We start from the raw sequence: 18,576 nt of genomic DNA, 5'->3' as shown, positions 1-18,576 counted from the left end.
ATAAAAAAATTTTTAAACGATGCTTATGACACTAGTTTAAATGCCGAAATATAAACACTGATTTAAAATTTTAAAAGCACAGGAAAATGAATAAAGTTTGAAAATGTTGTATCATTTTTATAAATATTCTTTCCTCTCACTCCTCACCCTCTGAGGCTCTTGAATGCAATGCCACTTTCTTTTCAGCTGACCAATTCCATAACTGTTTGGTAACAGCTGGGCTGAACAAAGCCCAAGCTTCCTGGGGACTCTCTTTCCCATCACTTTCTTCCTGAGGCGCAATGTCCAGACTCAGTCTCACCCCCTACCTCTTTGGCCACACACTGTGGAATTCTCTAAGATGGGAAATCATACATAAGATTTCTATTTTCTCCCCACAGTTATCCTTGCTAGAGAATCACCCTCAAGAGAGTCCTAACCTGAAGCTCTTGCTGCTGACACATCCAAAACTTGCATCCTCAGGTGACAGAGTTCTCATGCCCCAAACCTCTCCTCCCCTCAGCTTTTGAATTTTCCTTGCCCGTGAGTCGCTTGTGCTACTTCAGCAGCAATGGCACTTCTCCTTTCTTCCCGAGGCAGGATTGTTTCATTTCTCTCTTTTCCCTTACTCCAGTATTTGTCAATATGTAGTCTTTTACTGCTGTGTCAGAATCACTTGGGATAAATTAAAGCCAGAAAGATGGCTTCAGTGCTGCCACACAAACTTCCTCAAAAAAGAAGGAACTCGGGGGGCCTGGCTACCTTCTCAAGGGAGGGCAGAAAACTACAGCAAGTATAACACAAATTAATATTTCAATAAATTATCTTTTAACCTGAATGGTAGCAGTATATTTCATTAACATGTTAAAGAAGCTCTAGCTTACACTGGCAGATCATATAATCCTAAAGTTAGAAAGAAGACAATGATATTTCTTTTATATTCATTTTTAATGTTTCATAATTATTTTAGCTATGCAAAATAACTTGAAACAAAGAATAATAACTATTGGAATAGAGAGAAAATACTATTTTTGCAGATGATGCTTTTTATCTAAAAATATCCAATAAAATAATGTAAAAAACAGTAAGAACTTGTAACTATGTTAAAAAAATAAGGTAGCCAAAGGAAAAAAGCCATACACAACAGGAACAGAAATGTAAAATACCTAATAATATGCTTAAAATAAAGATGAGGGTTGGAGAGCTGATGTAGCTCAGTGGTTGAGGACCCTCTTTCCAATACGAGGGCCCAGGTACAATCCCCAGCATCTCCTAAAAAAAATCATTAAAAAAATAAAGATGAGGGAGCCATATGAAGAAAATTATTAAAATTCAAATGTGATCTATAGCAAATGTCAACAGAGACATAATTTCTTATATGAAAATAACAAATCTTAAAATTATGTCTCTGAAATTAATTTATAGATTTGATAAAGTTCTAATAAAAATCTCCATTTTTTTTTGAAACTGACAAACTGACTCTAAACTTTAGAATAATCAATAACTGAGAATGAGAACATTTTGGCAAGGTATAATGCAGGCAGACTTACTCAATCAGCTAGTAAAATGTCTTATGATGCTTAAATGGTATATAAACCTGATAGCCATACAAGAATCAAAAGAACCACAGAGAAGGTACAGAAACAGAACTCAGGATAGGGAAAAAAAATTAGTATATGCTGAAGGTTACATCACAATCCAAAAGGAAGAAAGATTATTTAACAGTGTTCATAAAATTAATGTCTGGAGAAAAAAACAATTTAGAATTTCACCTTCTATCAAAATAAATCCCACATAAATGAGTTTAATTTTTTTTAAAGGCATTTTTTTTAGCTACAAGAAAGTATGGCGACACTGAAATGATCTCGGAATAGTGAAAAACTTTATGCACAAATGCAGTGGAAGAACTCAAAGGAAAATAGCAATAGGCTACTTAATCTCTCTCCATTAAAAAATCATTGAAGTAAAATTAAGACGCAGGTCAAACTGGGGAAAGTATTTGTAATGAATATGACCTACGAATTCCTTAATTATTAAGATTTTTTTTCTTGCAAGTCAAAAAAATTGAATAAAGCAGGCAAAGAATGTGAATATAATTTATTAAATCTAAATTAATGTTCAAGTTTTAATAAAGATATAAAAATTAAAACAATAAGGTATAATTTTTTACCTGTCAGATTGTCAAAGGTTTTCAAAAACTTTTAACAGTTAATACTAATAAGAATGTAATGATGTTGTCACTTTCAAACATTGTTAGGAGTGAAAATTGATCATTTTGAAAGCAATATGGCCTTTAAAATATTCACACCTTTTTATTCTATTTGACCCAATAACACAACTTCTAGGAATCTATCCTAAGTAAACAATATAATATTTGGGCAAAAATTTATATTTAAAGATGTTCATCACAATGCTATTAATGATAAAATTAGAAATTGCATAAAATTTAATAGGAAGTAAACAGATTAAGATTTATCCATTTGATAAAATACTATGAAACCATTAAATTGTTTTTGTAATTTGAATGAGATGAAGAAATCATTATAATTGTATGTCAATGTTGTTTTAATTTTCATATAATTGATTGAAACTTGAACAGTACGTTTTTCATAACCATTTGTATTTCTTTATAGCATTCTGTTTTTTCCCTAAGTCTCCCATGTTAAAAATTTAAAATTCATATAAGACGTTTTGAAATTCTTTTTCATAGAGATTCTTCAGTCAGATAGAAATTCAAAAACTGGCCAATCTCTACATAGGATTCTTACCTGGTATGGGAGATACCATGATCACGAAGGTGGTTTTCCCAGGGGGAGGCTTATCCATTGCACTCCGGATGTGCTGATCCCTGCGATTTCCCCAAATGTGGGAAACTCAGCTGCATAATTTGTGGTAGGGGGACTGCGTTCACATGCTATCCCTTTTTTTTTTTTAATTCTACATAGGCCAGAAGCTTATATATTTGCTGTCTTCACATGTCTTTCTCCTTTGACTTATATTCTCTGGTTACCTGGCAGCACACAAACTTGTTTAAAACCCCTCAGACCTGACGTTCACAGGTCAACATTAATAATTTCCATATATGCGTGGAAGCTGTTACTATTACAGTGCAACAATGGAGAGGAGACAAGTTTAGCAGAGTTTTCTAAGCACCTACTGGAACTGTTTTGACCTAATTCCTTCCTGCTACTAGTAGTAACCCTCTCAGTACCTCTTAGCCCTCAGTTTGAGGGTTGAAAGACAAAATGGAAGTGACGGGATTGACACTAAAAAAGCAAGCTGGACTAGGACCTTGCTACTCAGAGAATAGTCCATGGACCATCATTACCTGGGAGCATATTAGAAATGCCGACCCTCAGGGCCCACTCCACACCTTTCTGAACCATGATCTGCTTTTTAATAAGATCCCCAGTGATTTCATGTGTATCTTAAATATCTGACTACCAGATTGCATCCACTCTCAATTTATTGTCTGTTGGTGATATTTTCTATATGCCAGAGAGGGAAAAGAACTCTGTCCTGGAGGGCTACTCTGACTCCCAGAGTCTATCAAACTCTTAAATATAAGAGCTGTGAACATTTTTTAAAAAACACATTAGTAGCTGTATTAGTCAACCAAAGGAGTACTGATGCAAAAACCAGAAACTGGTTGGTTTTTATAAATGCTATTTATTTGGGGTAGGAGCTTACAGATACCAGGCCATAAAGCATAAGTTACTTCCCTCATCAAAAGTCATGTGAAAAATACAGTATTCCCATATACCCGCCTATCGTTGACACTTTGCATTCGTGTTATATCTGTTATAAATGATAAAAAGAATACTGAAATAGTACTATTAAATAAAGTTCATAATTTACATTAGGTTTATTTTTTCCAGATATCACCCCATGTTAATACCTTGTATTAGTGTCGTACATGTGTTATAATTCATGGAAGAATATTCTTGTACTTGTACTAGTAACTCCAGTCCATCTTCCACAGCAGGGTTCACTATATTTTACAATCCCATGTAGTATCTTCTACTACTTTCTTTGTAGTAACATACATGAGCCCAAACTTCCCCTTTCAACCACATTCATATACATAACCAGTGCTGTTGGCCATTTGTATTTCTTCTTTGGAACAATGTCTGTTCACATTTTTTGCCCATTTTTCAATTGGGTTGCTTGTCCTTTTATCATTGGGTTGAATGATCTCTTTATGTAACATAGAGATCAAATCCTTATCAGATATGTGGTTTCCAAAATTTTTATCCCATAGAATATGCTGCCTTTTCACTTTCTTGACAAAGTCTTTTGAAGGACAAAAGTGTTTAATTTTGAGGCAATCCCATTTATCTATTTTCTCTTTTGTTGCTTATGGTTTGGGTATAAGGTTTATGGAGCCACCACTAACCACAAGATCTTCAGGATGTTTCCCTACATTTTCTTCCAGGAGTTTTATAGTTCTAGATTTTATATTTAGGTCATTTGTCCATTTTCAGTAAGTTTTTGTATAAAGTGTGATATAGGGGTCCTTTTTCTATCTTTTGGATATGGCTGTCTGGTTCTCCCAGGACCACTTGTTGAATAGACTCTTCTGGCCCAGCTGGGTAGGATTGACAGTCTTGTCAAAAATTACTTGGTCATAGATGTGTCTATTTCTGATTCTCAATTCAGTTCTATTGATCAATATATCTATCTTTATGCCAGTATAATGCTATTTTTACCACTGAAGCTAAATAATGTTCTTTAAAGTCAGGAAGTGACAACATTGTTCTTTTTAAGACATTTTTGACTATTCAGAGTGCCTTACCTTTCCAAAGAAATTTGATAACTGGCTTTTCCCTTTCTGCAAAAAAGCTGTTGGGATTTTTATTGGAATTATGTTGAATCAGTAAGTCAGTTTGGGTAGGATTGACATCTTAATGATATTTAGTCTTCCAATCTATGAACACAGATTGTCCTACCATTTATTTAGGTGTTCTTTGGTTTCTTGTAGTAATGTGTTGTAGTTTTCTGAATATAAGCCTTTTGTGTTTATTCCTATATTTGATTCTGATAGTTGCTATTAAAACTGGAATTTTTTTCTGACTTCCACCTCAGATTGCTCATAAGTAGTTTATAGAAACACTACTGATTTTTGCTTATTAATCTTGTATCCTGCCACTTTCCTGAACTAATCCATTATTTCTAGTGACTTTGTTGTGCGTTTTGGGGGGAATTTCTAGGTATAGGATCATATCATCAGGGAATAGCAAAAGTTTTACTAATTTGTTTTCTATTTGGGTACCTTTTATATATTTTTCTTGTCTAATTTCTCTAGCTAGAATTTCTATCACAATATTGAATAACATTGGTGACAGTGGGCAACTTTGTCATATTCCTGACCTCAGCAGGAAAGCTTTCAGTCTTTCACGAATGAGTACAATATTAGCTGTGGGTTTTTCATAATGCACTTTACCATGTTGAGAAAGCATACTTCTATTCCTATCTTTTGGAGTAGTCTATCAAAAAAAAAAAAAAAAAAAAAAAAGGATGCTCTATTTTGTCAAATTCCTTTTCTGTGTCATCAAGAGGATCATGTGATTTTTCCTCTTCAATTCATTAGTGTAGTTTATTATACAGATTAATTTTCTTGTATTAGTCAGCCAAAGAGGTACTGATGCAAAATACCAGAAATTTGTTGGTTTTTATAAAGGGTATTTATTTGGGATAGAAGCTTACAGTTACCAGGCCATAAGGCATAAGTTACTTCCCTCACCAAAGTCTTTTGCCATGTGTTGTAGCAAGATGGCTGCTGATGTCTGCCAGGTACAGGCTTCCTGGTTTCCTTTCTTCCCATAGCCTTCTCTCTTTCCTCACCATAGTCTACCAACCTTGATTGGTTCTCACAACCAAGCTCCTCTGTTTTCTCCACAAGGTCAACTATAGATTATGAAGCTCTCTAGGCTTTGCCTCTCTCCACAAGACTACGTGTAGACATCAGGCGAACAGCTCTGTCTCTCTCCCCAGCGGCTTCTGCCACGTCTAAGGTGCTGTCTCTATATCTCTGTGTTCTTCTCCTGTATGTTTGCTTCCTGGGCTCTAGCTCAAAACTCTAGCATCAAAACTCCAACCTCTCTTCTCTGAAGTATGGTTTTACTGTGAGTCCCTGCCCACCAAGGGAGCAGGAACACAATGTCCTACTGCTGTGGCCCTATCAAAGCCTTAATCATTATTTGAGCAAGTAAAAGTAAAACATCTAAATCCAATACACTCTAATATGCCCAGAGAAATGCCAGTTTACCAACATAAATCCAGTATTTCATTTTGGAATTCATCAATTACACCAAACTGCTACACATTCTTGCATACCTGGTGTATTAGTCAGAGTTCTCTAGGGAAACAGAAATAACAGGAGATATCTATAAATAGTATGAGAATGTATAAGATTGTCTCACACTATGTGGAGATGCACAAGTCCAAATTCTGTAGGGTAGGCTGCAAGCCAGGAACTCTGATGACATCCTCATTGAGTTTACCAGGAGACACTGTCTGAAGTAGAGATAGAAAATCTCTCTCTGAATGCTAAAATCACTTCTGCTTTTAAGGTTTTCAACTGATTGGATGAGTTGTTAACGCATTGCTGATGGCAGTCTCTTCAGTTGATTGCAGATGTAATCAGCCATATGTGCAATCAACTCACTAATGATTAAAGTCCATGATATGCCCTTGTATTATAGTTACCCAATGCTTGCTTGACCAAACAACTGGACACCATTATCTGGCCAAATTGAAACATTAGCCCAACCATTACACCTGGAATAAAACCTACTTGATCATGGTCTATAATTCTTTTAATATGCTTTTTGATTTGTTTTGCAAGTATTTTGTTGAGGATTTTTACATCTTGATTCATTAGAGAAACTGGTTTGTAATTTTCTTTCTTCATAGTCTTTATCTGGCTTTGGTATTAGGGTGATGTTGGCTTCATAGAATAAGTTTGGTAGCATTCCTGTTCAATTTTTTGGAAGACCTTGAGCAAGCCTAGTATTAGGACATCTTTGAATGATTGATAGAATACACCATGAAGCCATCTTGTCCTGGGCTTTTTATTTTGGTGAGGTTTTTTGTTTTTCTAGGTCTGTGGTGAGGACCCAGAAATCTATTTTTCTATCAAGCTTGGGGAGGTTTTTGATGACTTCCAGTCTCTTTACTTGTGATTGGTTTGTTGAGATCTTTTATTTCTTCTAGGGTCAGTGTAGGGTTTTTGTGTGTTTCTAGGAACTTGTCCCTTTCATCTACATTGTCTAGTAGACAACATACAGTTTGTTCATGGTATCCTCTTATGATCTCTCTTATTTCTACAGAGTCAGTGATAATGTTCCCCATCTCACTTCTGATTTTATTTGCATCTTCTTTTTTTTTTAGACCAGTCTAGCTAAAGGTCTGTCAATTTTGTCGATGGTCTCAAAAAACCAATATTTGATTTTGTTTATACTCTTTGTTTTGTTGTTGTTATTGTTTTCCTCAATTTCATTTATTTCTCCTCTGATCTTTATTATTATTTTCTTTGGCTTGGTTGGAGATTAGTTTGCTATTCTTTTTCTAGTTCCTCCAGATATGCAGTCTTTGATTTTAGCTCTTTCTTCTTTCTTAATGTAAGCATTGAGTGCTATAAATTTCCCCCTAAGCACTGCCTTTTCTGTATCCCATAGGTATTGATACGTTGTGTTCCTATTTTAATTCATCTCAAAATATTTACGGATTTCCCTTGCAACTTCCTCTTTGACCCACTGCTTATTTAAGTGTGTGTTGTTTAATCTCCATATATTTGTGAATTTTCCCTTTTTCCTTCCATTATCTATTTCCAGCTTTATTCCATTATGATCAGAGAAAGTTCTTTGTATACTTTCAGTCTTTATACCTTTACTGAGCCCTGTCTTATGCCCCAACATATGGTCTCTATCCTGGAGAAGAATCCATGAGCACTTGAAACAAATATGAACTGTTGTTTTGGAGTGTAATGTTCTATAAAAGTCTGTAAGGTCTTGTTCATTTATATTATTCAAGCTCTCTGTTTCCCTATTTATCCTCTGTGCAGATGTTCTATCCAATGCTGAGAGTGGTGTACTGAAGTCTTCAACTATTATTGTAGAGATGTCTATTTCCACCTTTAATTTTCCCAGTGTGTGCCTTTGTATCTTGGGGAACCCAGATTAGGTGCATAATTATTTATTACTGTTATGTCTTCTTGGAAAATTACCCCTTTTATTACTATTTAATGATCTTCTTCATCTCTTATAACAGTTTTGCCTTTAAAATCTATTTTGTCAAACATTAGAAACACTATTCCAGATCCTTTTTGGTTTCTATTTGCATGTACTATCTTTTTCCAGGCTTTCACTTTCAACCTGGTTGTGTCCTATGTCTGAAGTAAGTCTCTTGTAGACAGCATATAGTTGGTTCATATTTTTTTATCCATTCTTCTCCTATGTCTTTTGATTGGGAAATTCAGTCCACAATGTTCAGTGTTATTGCTGTAAAGGAATTACTTATTTCATCCATTTTATCCTTTGGCTTTATGGTGTCATATCTTGCTATTGTCTGTCTTTTCACCCTTTAAGTTACCCTTACTAATAATCTTCATCTCTACACTCTTCTCCAAATATCTCACCCTTGTTTATTCCTTTCAGGTTGTAGCACTCCCTTTAGTATGTCTTGTAAATTTGGTCATTTGGTAACATACTCAGATTTTGTCTGTGAAGACTTTAAACACATTCTGATTTTTGAAGGACAGTTTTTCTGGATAAGAATTCTTGGCTAGTGGCTTTTCTCTTTCGATATCTTAAATACCTCATACCTCATATTTTCTTCTTGTCTCTGTGGTTTCTGATGGAAGATCAGCACTTAGCTTATTGAGGTTCCCTTGTATATAATGCATTGCTTTTCTCTTGATGCTGTCAGAATCCTCTCTTTATCTCTGGCATTTGCCATTCTGCATAGTGAGTGTCTCAGAGTAGGTCTATTTGGATTTATTCTGTTCAGAGTACATTGGTCTTCTTGGATATTGATATTTTTCTCTCTTTTTTTATAATATATTTTTTATTTATTTTAAAAATATACATAGATCACACAAAATGTTGCACTAAAAATATAGGAGGTTCTCATATACCCCACTCCCCACACCCCCATTTTCCCCACGGCAACAACTTCTTTCATTAGTGTGGTACATTCATTGCATTTGATGGCTACATTTTGGAGCACTGCTACACAGCATGGATTATAATTTACATAGTAATTTACACTCTCTCCTAGTCCATTCAGTGGGTTATGGCAGGATATATAATGTCCAGCATCTGTCCCTGCAATATCATTCAAGACAACTCCAAGTCTCAAGAATGCCCCCATATCACACCTCCTTTTCCCTCTCCCAGAGTTTAGCAGCTCCCGTTGCCACTGTCTCCACATCAATGATATAATTTCTTCCATTACTAGAGTCACAATAATTCTATAGTAGAATACCAGTAAATCCACTCCAATCCATATTTTATTCCTCCATCCTGAGGGCCCTGAGATGGTAATGCCTACTCCAGCTCTCAGTTGAGAGGGGGCTTCAATCCCACATGGGTGGTGGATGGTACTATTGTACCTGCAGCTATAGACTCTCTCAGTTCCTTGGTGTGGTGGTTGTCCATCCTCACCTCCCTGTCAGCTGACCTGGGTAAGTCCAACGAACTGGAGAGTAGGTGCTGCAACACCACTGAGGCTCAGGATCCAGCTGGCACATGGACAACCCAGAGATTCAAGTTTCCTGAGCATCCACCAACCCTAACACCAACCACAGGTTCAATAAAAGGGACAAAAGAGGCATGTGTAGAGAAGTCACATCTGAGTCCAGCTCCCTCATGCTCAGGAGCTCAAATTCCAAAGTAAGGCCCACTAGCAAGGCACCAAACTCTGGAGCCATCTGCCATGACTGTAGGATTTGGGTGTCTCTGCAGCCCTTAGGAGTACCATTATCTGGGGCTGTATTTACTTTGACTGTCTCCAAGATCCTGCCAAGATATGCATAAGTGCAACTCTTCTGATGAACTCATGACTCATTTTGAAGTCTCTTAGCCATATAAACTTATTTGTCTTCACCATTTCCCCCTTTATTCAAGTCTTTTTCTAGTTGCATCACCAGCCAGTGCTTGGTAGTAATCCCTTGGTGCCAGAGAGGGTCATCCCCAGGAGTCATGTCTCACTCTGGGGGAAGGTAATGCATTCATATGCTGAGTTTGGCTTAGAGAGTGGCCACATTTGAGTAACATGGAGGCTCTCAAGAGATAACTCTTAGGCACCCTGTAACACTAGGCTAAGTTGAAATTTCTAGCTCAGCAAGCTCATAAGCATAGTCATTGGTATCAAGGGCCCATCCTTGGACCATCCTTTCTCACTGGTCATTGGTCATTGCCCTTGCACTTGGGGGATTGTTGCTGTTCCATTATTTTTCTCTTTTTCATAAGGGTTGGAAAGTTTTCAGTCATTGTTTCCTTGACTATTCTTTCTGCCCCTTTTCTGTTCTCTTCTCCTTCTGGGACACTGATAGTGCATATGTTTGTACATTTCATGTTTTCATTCAATTCCCTGAGACCCCTGTTCCATTTTTTCTTTCTTTTATTTTTCTGTTCTCCTGTCTTTTTAAGTTCAGATGCTTGGTGTCTTCCAAGTCACTAGTTCTGTCTTCCATCAATTCACATCTGCTGTTATATGCCTTTAATGTATTTTTAATCTCATCCATTGTGTCTTCCATTCCTGTAAGCTCTGTTACTTTTCTTTGATTCTTTTCAAATTGTTCTTTAGGCTCACCCAGTGTCTTAATATCCTTTATCTCTTTAGTCATATTTTCCTTCAACTCCTTGATTTGATCTAGAAGATTTGTATGATTATCATTAATTAGTTACCTTAAATCTTGTGTCTCATCAGGATTTTTGGTTTGTTCCTTTGGCTGGACCATCTCTCCCTGTTTCTTAGTATGGTTTGTAATTTTTTGCTCATGTCTAAGCATCTGATTAGGTTGGTGACTTTACTCTGATGATCAATCTGTCTCTCTTGCCTAGCGGTTTTGTTTCTTAGCTCTTCTTTGATTTTGGTTCAACTTATTCTACGTCTTTGAATTTTTTCAGCTTAGTTATCAAAATAGGGTCAGGTACTCATTAATAGGGCATAGATCTACTCTAAGGGGCTATGACAGAAGACTCCTAAAAGTGGTTTTTCTCCTAAGAGTGTCCCTGACCATGATCATATGGCACTTGTCAGCAAGTCTTTCCATGGAGGTGTCTTTCAACCTCCACTTGCCCATGGTCCTGGTATGGCCAGAACCAGAATTCAATGTGGGCTCTACTGGCCAAACTCACTGAAGAGAAACCACTGTCTGCTCTCAGATGCACCCTCCCTCTTCCCATTTGGCAGCAGTGAGCCTACATACTCAAATGCCATCTTCCCAGAAGTCCTCTCTTCACTTTCTTGATACTGTCCTTTGATGCACAAGAGTTTTTAATTTTGAGGAAATCCAGTTTATCAATTTTTTCTTTGTGTGTGTGCTCATTGTGTCTCTTTGTGTGTGTGCTCACTTTGAGTGTCATATCTAAGAATCAATTGCCTAGCACAAGGTTCTGAAGGTTTCCCCCTATGTTTTCTTCTAAGAGTTTTATGGTTTTTGCTCTTACATTTAGATTGCTGGTCCATTTTGAGTTTATTTTTGTATATGGTCTAAGGTAGAGTTCCATTTTCACTCTTTTGCATATCCAGTATTGCCAGCAGCATTTTTTGAAGAGACTGTTCTTTCCCCATTGAGTGGACTTAAGAGTTGTAAACTTTTTTCTTTTCTTTTTTCTTTTATCTTTTTTCTTTCCAGTCAGCAGACATGATCTAATGGGCAGAAGAGGGGCAAATCTTATAACCTTGGACAAGTTAATTGACCTTTCTCAACCCCAAGTTATATTCTTTAAAAACTCTGTAAAGTATCTCATTTGCAGATATTCTGAGAGTTATTTTGAGCCCATAATAAGTGCCAGGGGGAAATAAAAGCATTTCCTGTCCTGATTTAGCATTTCAACGAACCATGAGGCTCTATGATAATTTACTTTGAGTCTTATAGCCCAAATGAAAGAGGAAGGAGTAAGACAGTTGAATTATATTCAGTCACATTAAAACCTATTGAGCCTTCTCGCTCTTAATCATGTATCTCATTTACCTGCATAGAAAAGAACATAACAGCCCTGAGCTTGCTGTCCTTAAAAAGTTCAGCCTGCATTGTTCACCTTTGGCTGGCATCTGGGAACTCGGCTAGCAGAGTGTTCCCAGACCCTGATTAGGGCAGCTCACTGTTTGTGCAAACAAAGTGGTTTATGCTGTATCCTCCTTTCCTTCTGGGAGTCTGGAATTTTGGTACATGCTAGCAGTAGGTGCCTACCTGACCAGTCCCCAATAAAAGCCCTGTGTTATGAGTTTAGTGGGCTCCCTGGGCAGAAACACTGCACACATATTGCTGCATTTTCTCTGCCTGGAAGAGAGCATAAGGAACCATACTCATGGATTCCTGTCTGTGCCTTTTCTTCTTATGATCTAGCAGGGTATACTTACTCTTTCGCTGTAATAAGTCTTAGCTCTGCATATAACTATGTGCTCAGTCCTTTGAGTCCTGCTAGTTCATCTTTGCAAGTGGGAGTGATCTTGGGGACTTTGACAAACTATCTCCAGACTTTTTTCTACCTCCCTGTCACTGCCTTTTCCAGAAGTCTGTGTTGTTTTTTTCTTTGTCCCGGGAAAAGCACTTTCACAGAGGCCTCTACTGCTCTGTTTGCATCTATTGCTCCCTCCCTCCCCATACATCTCTAAGCCCCCACCATGGTCTCACAACTTCTGTCTTTTGTAATGTCCTTTTTTTGTCTCACTCTCTTCTTTTACTTCTCCGCATCTTGTTACTTTCACTTTTCCTCACATCTTCCTCCAACTTTCTTCTCTTCCTTCCCCCTCTCCTCCACCACTAATTCCTTAATAGACCATTCTGTGATACTGAATAATATATAATTAAAATGTATGACTATATTCATTTAATAAAGGCATTTGTTTCCCATCCTTAATTTTTCTAAAGTATTTTGAATTATTCCCCCCCCCCGCCCTGCTGTTTTTGTTTTTGCTTTGTTTTATTTGCTATCTGTGTCCATGTGCTGTATGATCTTCTGTATCTATATCTCTTTTTGCCTTCTCTTCTCATTTTTCTCCTCTAGGATTCACCAGGATTTGATCCTGGGGACCTCTGATGTGGAGAGAGGTTCCCTGTCACTTGCATCACCTCAGTTCCTGGTTTCTGTTGCTCCTTGCCTTGACTCCCTTTCATCTCTCTTTTGTTGCATTATCATCTTGCTGCATAAATCACTTGCGCAGGCACTAGCTTACTGTGTGGGCACTCGGCTCACCACAGAGGCATTCACGTGGGCACTCGGCTCAACACGCAGGCACTGGCAGTCAACTCACTGCGCAGGCACTCAGCTCACTTTGTAGGCACATGGCTAGCCGTACGGCACTGGCTTGCTGCATGGGCACGCTTTTTTTTTTTACCAGGAGACCCCAGGGATTGAACCTGGGTCCTCCCATATGGTAGGTGGAAACCCAATTACTTGAGCCACTACAATTCCCACAATCCTTAATTTTTAAAACATAACTTTTTTGCTTTAAAATTGTTTCTCTTTTAAAATTTAGCCTCTTTTTTCCTTCTTTTTTTTGGTTAAGACCACAAAAAATGACATCTCAAGTAGTGTCTCACCTCATACCTTGGCTTGTCAAATTCTGAGTGTAATATCACTGTTCAACTTTTCACAGTTAATGGAAGAAAACAAGAATAGGTTTTATGGTGCTCCAAAATATGGAGGATGGATTGTGGACAACTGCCCTATTGTAAAAGAACTATGGACATTCTTAATTGAGAAGGGACTTCTACCTGATTTAATCATCTGTTTATCAGATACAGAAGACAATGGTTGGTATTTATCATTTAAATTTGAAAATGTAATTTTTATTGCTTATGACATTTTTGGTTAAAATATAGAATGAAAAACTCTTCACCCTCTCTAGGTTCAAATATTGCCCCAGCAATCCCTGAAGTACCTAGAGATACACTAAATGAGGCTTCCATCCACCAAGAAGGTGGCAAGGGATGGTGTCTTGGATCACTGGAAATTCCAGAGACCCTTATAATTTTTCTTTGGAGCTGAGAATTTAACATCCACCTCTCAGTCATCAGCTGTCACTTCTAAATGAACCACATATAAGGCTGCAGGCAAAGACTGCATATTAGTCCTTATACTCTCAGGTGGGGGAAATTAGGTACATAAAGATAGCAGAGCTAAATTTTAATTATGCTGTCACTTTGCCTACTAAGGAAATAGATTTGAAAAGTTTTTCCAGGGGGAAAAATGTAATACATCCCCTCTTTTAATGTTTGTTTTAATCATTTATACCAGGTCAATATATACTTTTTAAAAAGGATTTAAGGCAGTCTATTAATATTTTAAAGAATCTGGGTTCTATATAGATGAATGTTAAGGGAAAATGCATTTGGACATAGACAAAAATAATTTTTCATTGTTAAGTTCCAAAATGTATCTCACTCTATTTTATGTAGCTTTTGAAATACAATTATTCTCTTTATCTGATTTTCAGGAAAATGTTTACTTAATAGGACATATTTAAAGAATAAGTCTGAAATTGATTCAAAGATTTTAGAGCGACTATTAGAGGAAATGCAAAAGAAAAAAATAGAGGAAGAAGCAACAAGGTAAAATCTGCCTGGCAGAAAATAATTTAGGGTATCTTTTATGCTGTTAAATATCTACTTATAATTTATACTTACGAAATGTCATTAATATCTAAACATGGGTCTATTAATTAGATCCATTCTAATTAATTCTAAGAAAAACAGTAATTTCATAAATACTTCCAAAATGTCTAAATACACAGTTGTGAATGTTTTCACAGCCTATAATCAAACTTGTTCTAAACCAAACATCTATTCTCAGAAGACATTGTAAAAAAAAAAAAAGGAAAAAAAATTTTTTGTAATATTTAACTGTGACAAATAATTTTGCTAACTAGTCTTCACAAATAGAAAAATTAATATATTAGGAAGTAAATGAAAATACACCTGTCCGATGTGACTAAAATCCAGTGCCTGAATACAGTCTACATAGGGAAAGAATAAGATAGTTATTTATGTTTTAACACCGAGGCTTATTCTCTAATCTGGACTCAAAAATATGAACATAGGGAGTAGATGTAGCTCAAGGGGTTGAGTGCCTGCTTCCCATGTCCAAGGACGGGGGTTCAATCCCTGGTACCTCCTAAAAAAAATTTTAAACGTGAATGCAAATCTCTCTGTTCATGGCTGGAATCAAGACTAAACTTGAATAAACTATCAAGTTCTTTATATTACAGGATAAAAAATATATTTTAAAAACCATGACTTAATTTACTAATTGTTCTTCCTTGTTGAGATATGTTCTTCAGAGACTTTAAATTTTAACTCATTCATTGGGATTCCTACCTCTCCAAGTGATAAAGGTCAAGACATTTCAGGACTAAATTTTTCTATGTAAATTCACTAAACCTCCTTCCAGTAATGATGGCTCCCATAGGAACTTTCTCAAGTGTTATTTCCTTTCCGCCTTTTAGATAATAACAGTTGAAGCAAGGGCTTTGCAGAACTCTGTCTGCTAGACCTAGAGATATTAAAGTTCTAGAAATTATGAACCTTGGGGAATAATTGGGGGTGACTGATGAGTGAATATCAGAGAATTTTTTTTAGTCTTCTTTGTTCAGCTAAATTAATTCATGATTCATCTAAATTGTCATACATAATATGAAGAATAATTTCACTTAGTTAATAAATGGATATATTGACTAACAAGTATTATTAATTCATATAGTACTAACAACTTACTGTTACATTTACTCTTAGCATTGAAAAGGTTTGTTACAAATGGAGCTATAGTCTGCTAATGTTTACAGGATTACTTAAATTTTTTCTAGCATATAAGAAATGGTGAAATATTTGAGAATAATGAAGATATCAATACGAGTAAAACAAAGCTCATGTGATTTCTAGCCTGAAAGTCTGCTACTTTTTTTTTTTTTAAGGAGTTCCTGGGGATTGAACACAGGACCTCATACATGGGAAGCAGGCACTCAAGCACTGAGCTACATCCGTTCCCCAGTGATCGTTCGTTTTTTCATTTGTATGTTTTGTTTTTAAGAGGTACCAGGGATTGAACCTGAACCTGGAAGTTCATACATGGGAAGCAGGCACTCAACCACTTAAGCAACATCTGTTTCCCAAACTACATTTTAAATAAATAAAAACAAAACACATCTCTACTTTAAAAAAAAAAAAAAGACATCTCCCCTACTCACTCCTAACTCTATGCTTTCACCTCCCTTTCACCATATTGAACTCGCTGAGCTATTTCTGTCATCAATTTTTACTTCTTATGATTCTAAGTTTTTACATGTCATAAACTTAATGTCAAACACTTGTCCAAATAGAAGCAGCCTTTTCTACATTTCTATGTGTTGATTTTTAAAATTCAGCATGATTATTTGAAAGAACTTTTTTTCATATACTGCAGAAAATGAGGAAATACAAAACAGTTAAAAAGAAAAAGAAATTGGGAAGTGGCTGTGGCTCAATCTATTGGGCTCCCGTCTACCATAGGGGAGGCCCTGGGTTCACGTCTCAGGGCCTCCTTGTGAAGGTAAGCTGGCCTGCATCCTCAGAGAGCTGATGGCCCATGCCCATGGAGAGCCCGCGCAGCAAGATGACACAACAAAGGGAGACAAGCAGACACAGGAGAACACGTAGAGAATGGACACAGAAAGCAGACAGCAAGCAAGCTGCAAGAGGGGGGGATAAATTTAAAATTTTTTTTTAAATTTTAAATAAAAAAATGTTTAAAAAGAAAAAGAGAAATTGTCGAAACTCACTTAAAAGCCTTGTCACTTGGTTTAACAGGATCATCGAAACAGGATTCAGAATGCAATCTCAGGCCAGATATCTAAAGACATACTGAATTCTGCAACATTTCCAGCACCAGTTTCCAAATTTGCCCTCAAATGCAGGATAATTTCTGATACCATTTGTCTTTGACTCATCTGTCTAAATGGTTATTCTTCCTCTTTCTTGTCAGGTCTTAAATTTCTTAGCAGCAATAAAGGTTATTTCGGTTTTGGATAGGTAATGTCTCACAAAATAGCACTGCCTGAACAAAGTAGCATGCTGCCAGTTCACACACAATCAAAATGGGGAATGGGTTCAGAGACTCTACTCAGTGGATTCAGAGGTTGGAACATGAACAAAGAGAACAGGGATTACACCAAAAATCCAGGCTGGAAGACAGTCTCTGAATATAGTGAGAGAGCATTTCCTATTAACAAGAAACAGACTTGTTGGGAGAAGAGATGTAGTGATGTCTTTTTTTTAAAAAGATTTATTCATTTTACCTACCTTCCTCCATTGTCTGCCCTCTGTGTCCATTTGCTGTGTGTTCTTCTGTGTCTGCTTGTATTCTCTTTAGGTGGCTCCAGGAACAGATCCTGGGACCTTCTGGAGTGGGAGAGAAGCAGTCATTCTCTTGTGCCACCTCAGCTCCCTGGTCTACTGTGTATCTTACTGTCTGTCTTCTGTCTTTTTTTGTTGTGTCGCCTTGCTGCTCCAGCTCTCTGCATGGGCCAGCACTCCTGCGTGGGCCAGCACTCCTGCACGGGGCAGCACTCCTATGCAGGGCAGCACTCCGCATGGGCCAGCTCACCACATGGGCCAGCTTGCCTTCACCAGGAGGCTCTGGGTATCAAACCCTGGACCTTCTATATGGTAGATGGGAGCCCAGTTGCATGAGCCACATCCACTTCCCTCGTGATGTCTTTTGAGGCAAATATATGTAATTGGATTTTCAAAGGAAGGAAAAATGGGAACAAGGAACACTGATGAGGAGAAAATGGCAGGCCTATTGAATCAGTCTGAGGAGAGCCGCAGTCTCACCGTGTGCTCCTATTATTATTGGGCTCTGCTTTACTTAACTAATTCCCTGTTGGTGAATACTTGAAACAATTTTTAATTTTATATATATATATATAAAGAAGCAGTCAATATTATTAGGGATGTTTCTTTGTGCAGTAGTATGCCTATTTCTGAGGGTAAAATTCCTAGACATAGAAGCTGCAGGCCAAAGGTCTACATGTTAAGTTTTGATATTGCCTTTCTCTATTTCTGTCATCCTACTCTCTTCTACTAATGTTCCTTCTGCTTGTCTTCAACATTGTTAAGGAAGGTTTACTGCTTTAACCCTAATAAACACAGATTCCTTCCAGATATTTATCCTGATTCCAGGTCTCTAAATTTCATCATTCTTACATTAAAAATAATTTTTTTCCTGATTAGAAAGATAAGCTTATAAATTTTCTATTTAATTCAATATAGAAAATTTGAAAAAGGCAAAAAATTAAAGAAAATAAGAAACTCCCATAGTTCCAACAAGGGATAATTACTAACAGCTTAATTAATGTTCTTCTAATCTTTTTCTCCTTTATATACAGAAT

At 36.8% G+C, this 18,576-nt stretch overlaps 1 protein-coding gene and 1 non-coding gene across 2 annotated transcripts in view; both read left to right on the top strand.

Moving 5' to 3' along the window:
• Positions 1-18,576, top strand: part of AK9 (adenylate kinase 9) — a 194,894-nt gene that overhangs the window by 88,169 nt on the left and 88,149 nt on the right. The window contains exons 18-19 of the mRNA XM_058307272.2: positions 13,810-13,966; positions 14,650-14,764. Of these exons, the coding sequence (XP_058163255.1) occupies positions 13,810-13,966; positions 14,650-14,764 (272 nt within the window). The remainder of the gene's footprint in view (positions 1-13,809; positions 13,967-14,649; positions 14,765-18,576) is intronic.
• On the top strand, positions 2,740-2,903 carry LOC111766547 (U1 spliceosomal RNA). The gene has a single exon (XR_002798569.1). It is a non-coding gene; the product is annotated as a U1 spliceosomal RNA (small nuclear RNA).

This window comes from Dasypus novemcinctus, chromosome 11 (assembly GCF_030445035.2).
Source record: "Dasypus novemcinctus isolate mDasNov1 chromosome 11, mDasNov1.1.hap2, whole genome shotgun sequence".
In the NCBI taxonomy this organism is placed as follows: Eukaryota; Metazoa; Chordata; class Mammalia; order Cingulata; family Dasypodidae; genus Dasypus; species Dasypus novemcinctus.
The sequence above is the reverse complement of the archived record's forward strand: the minus strand, read 5'-3'. Positions and strand labels throughout refer to the sequence as shown.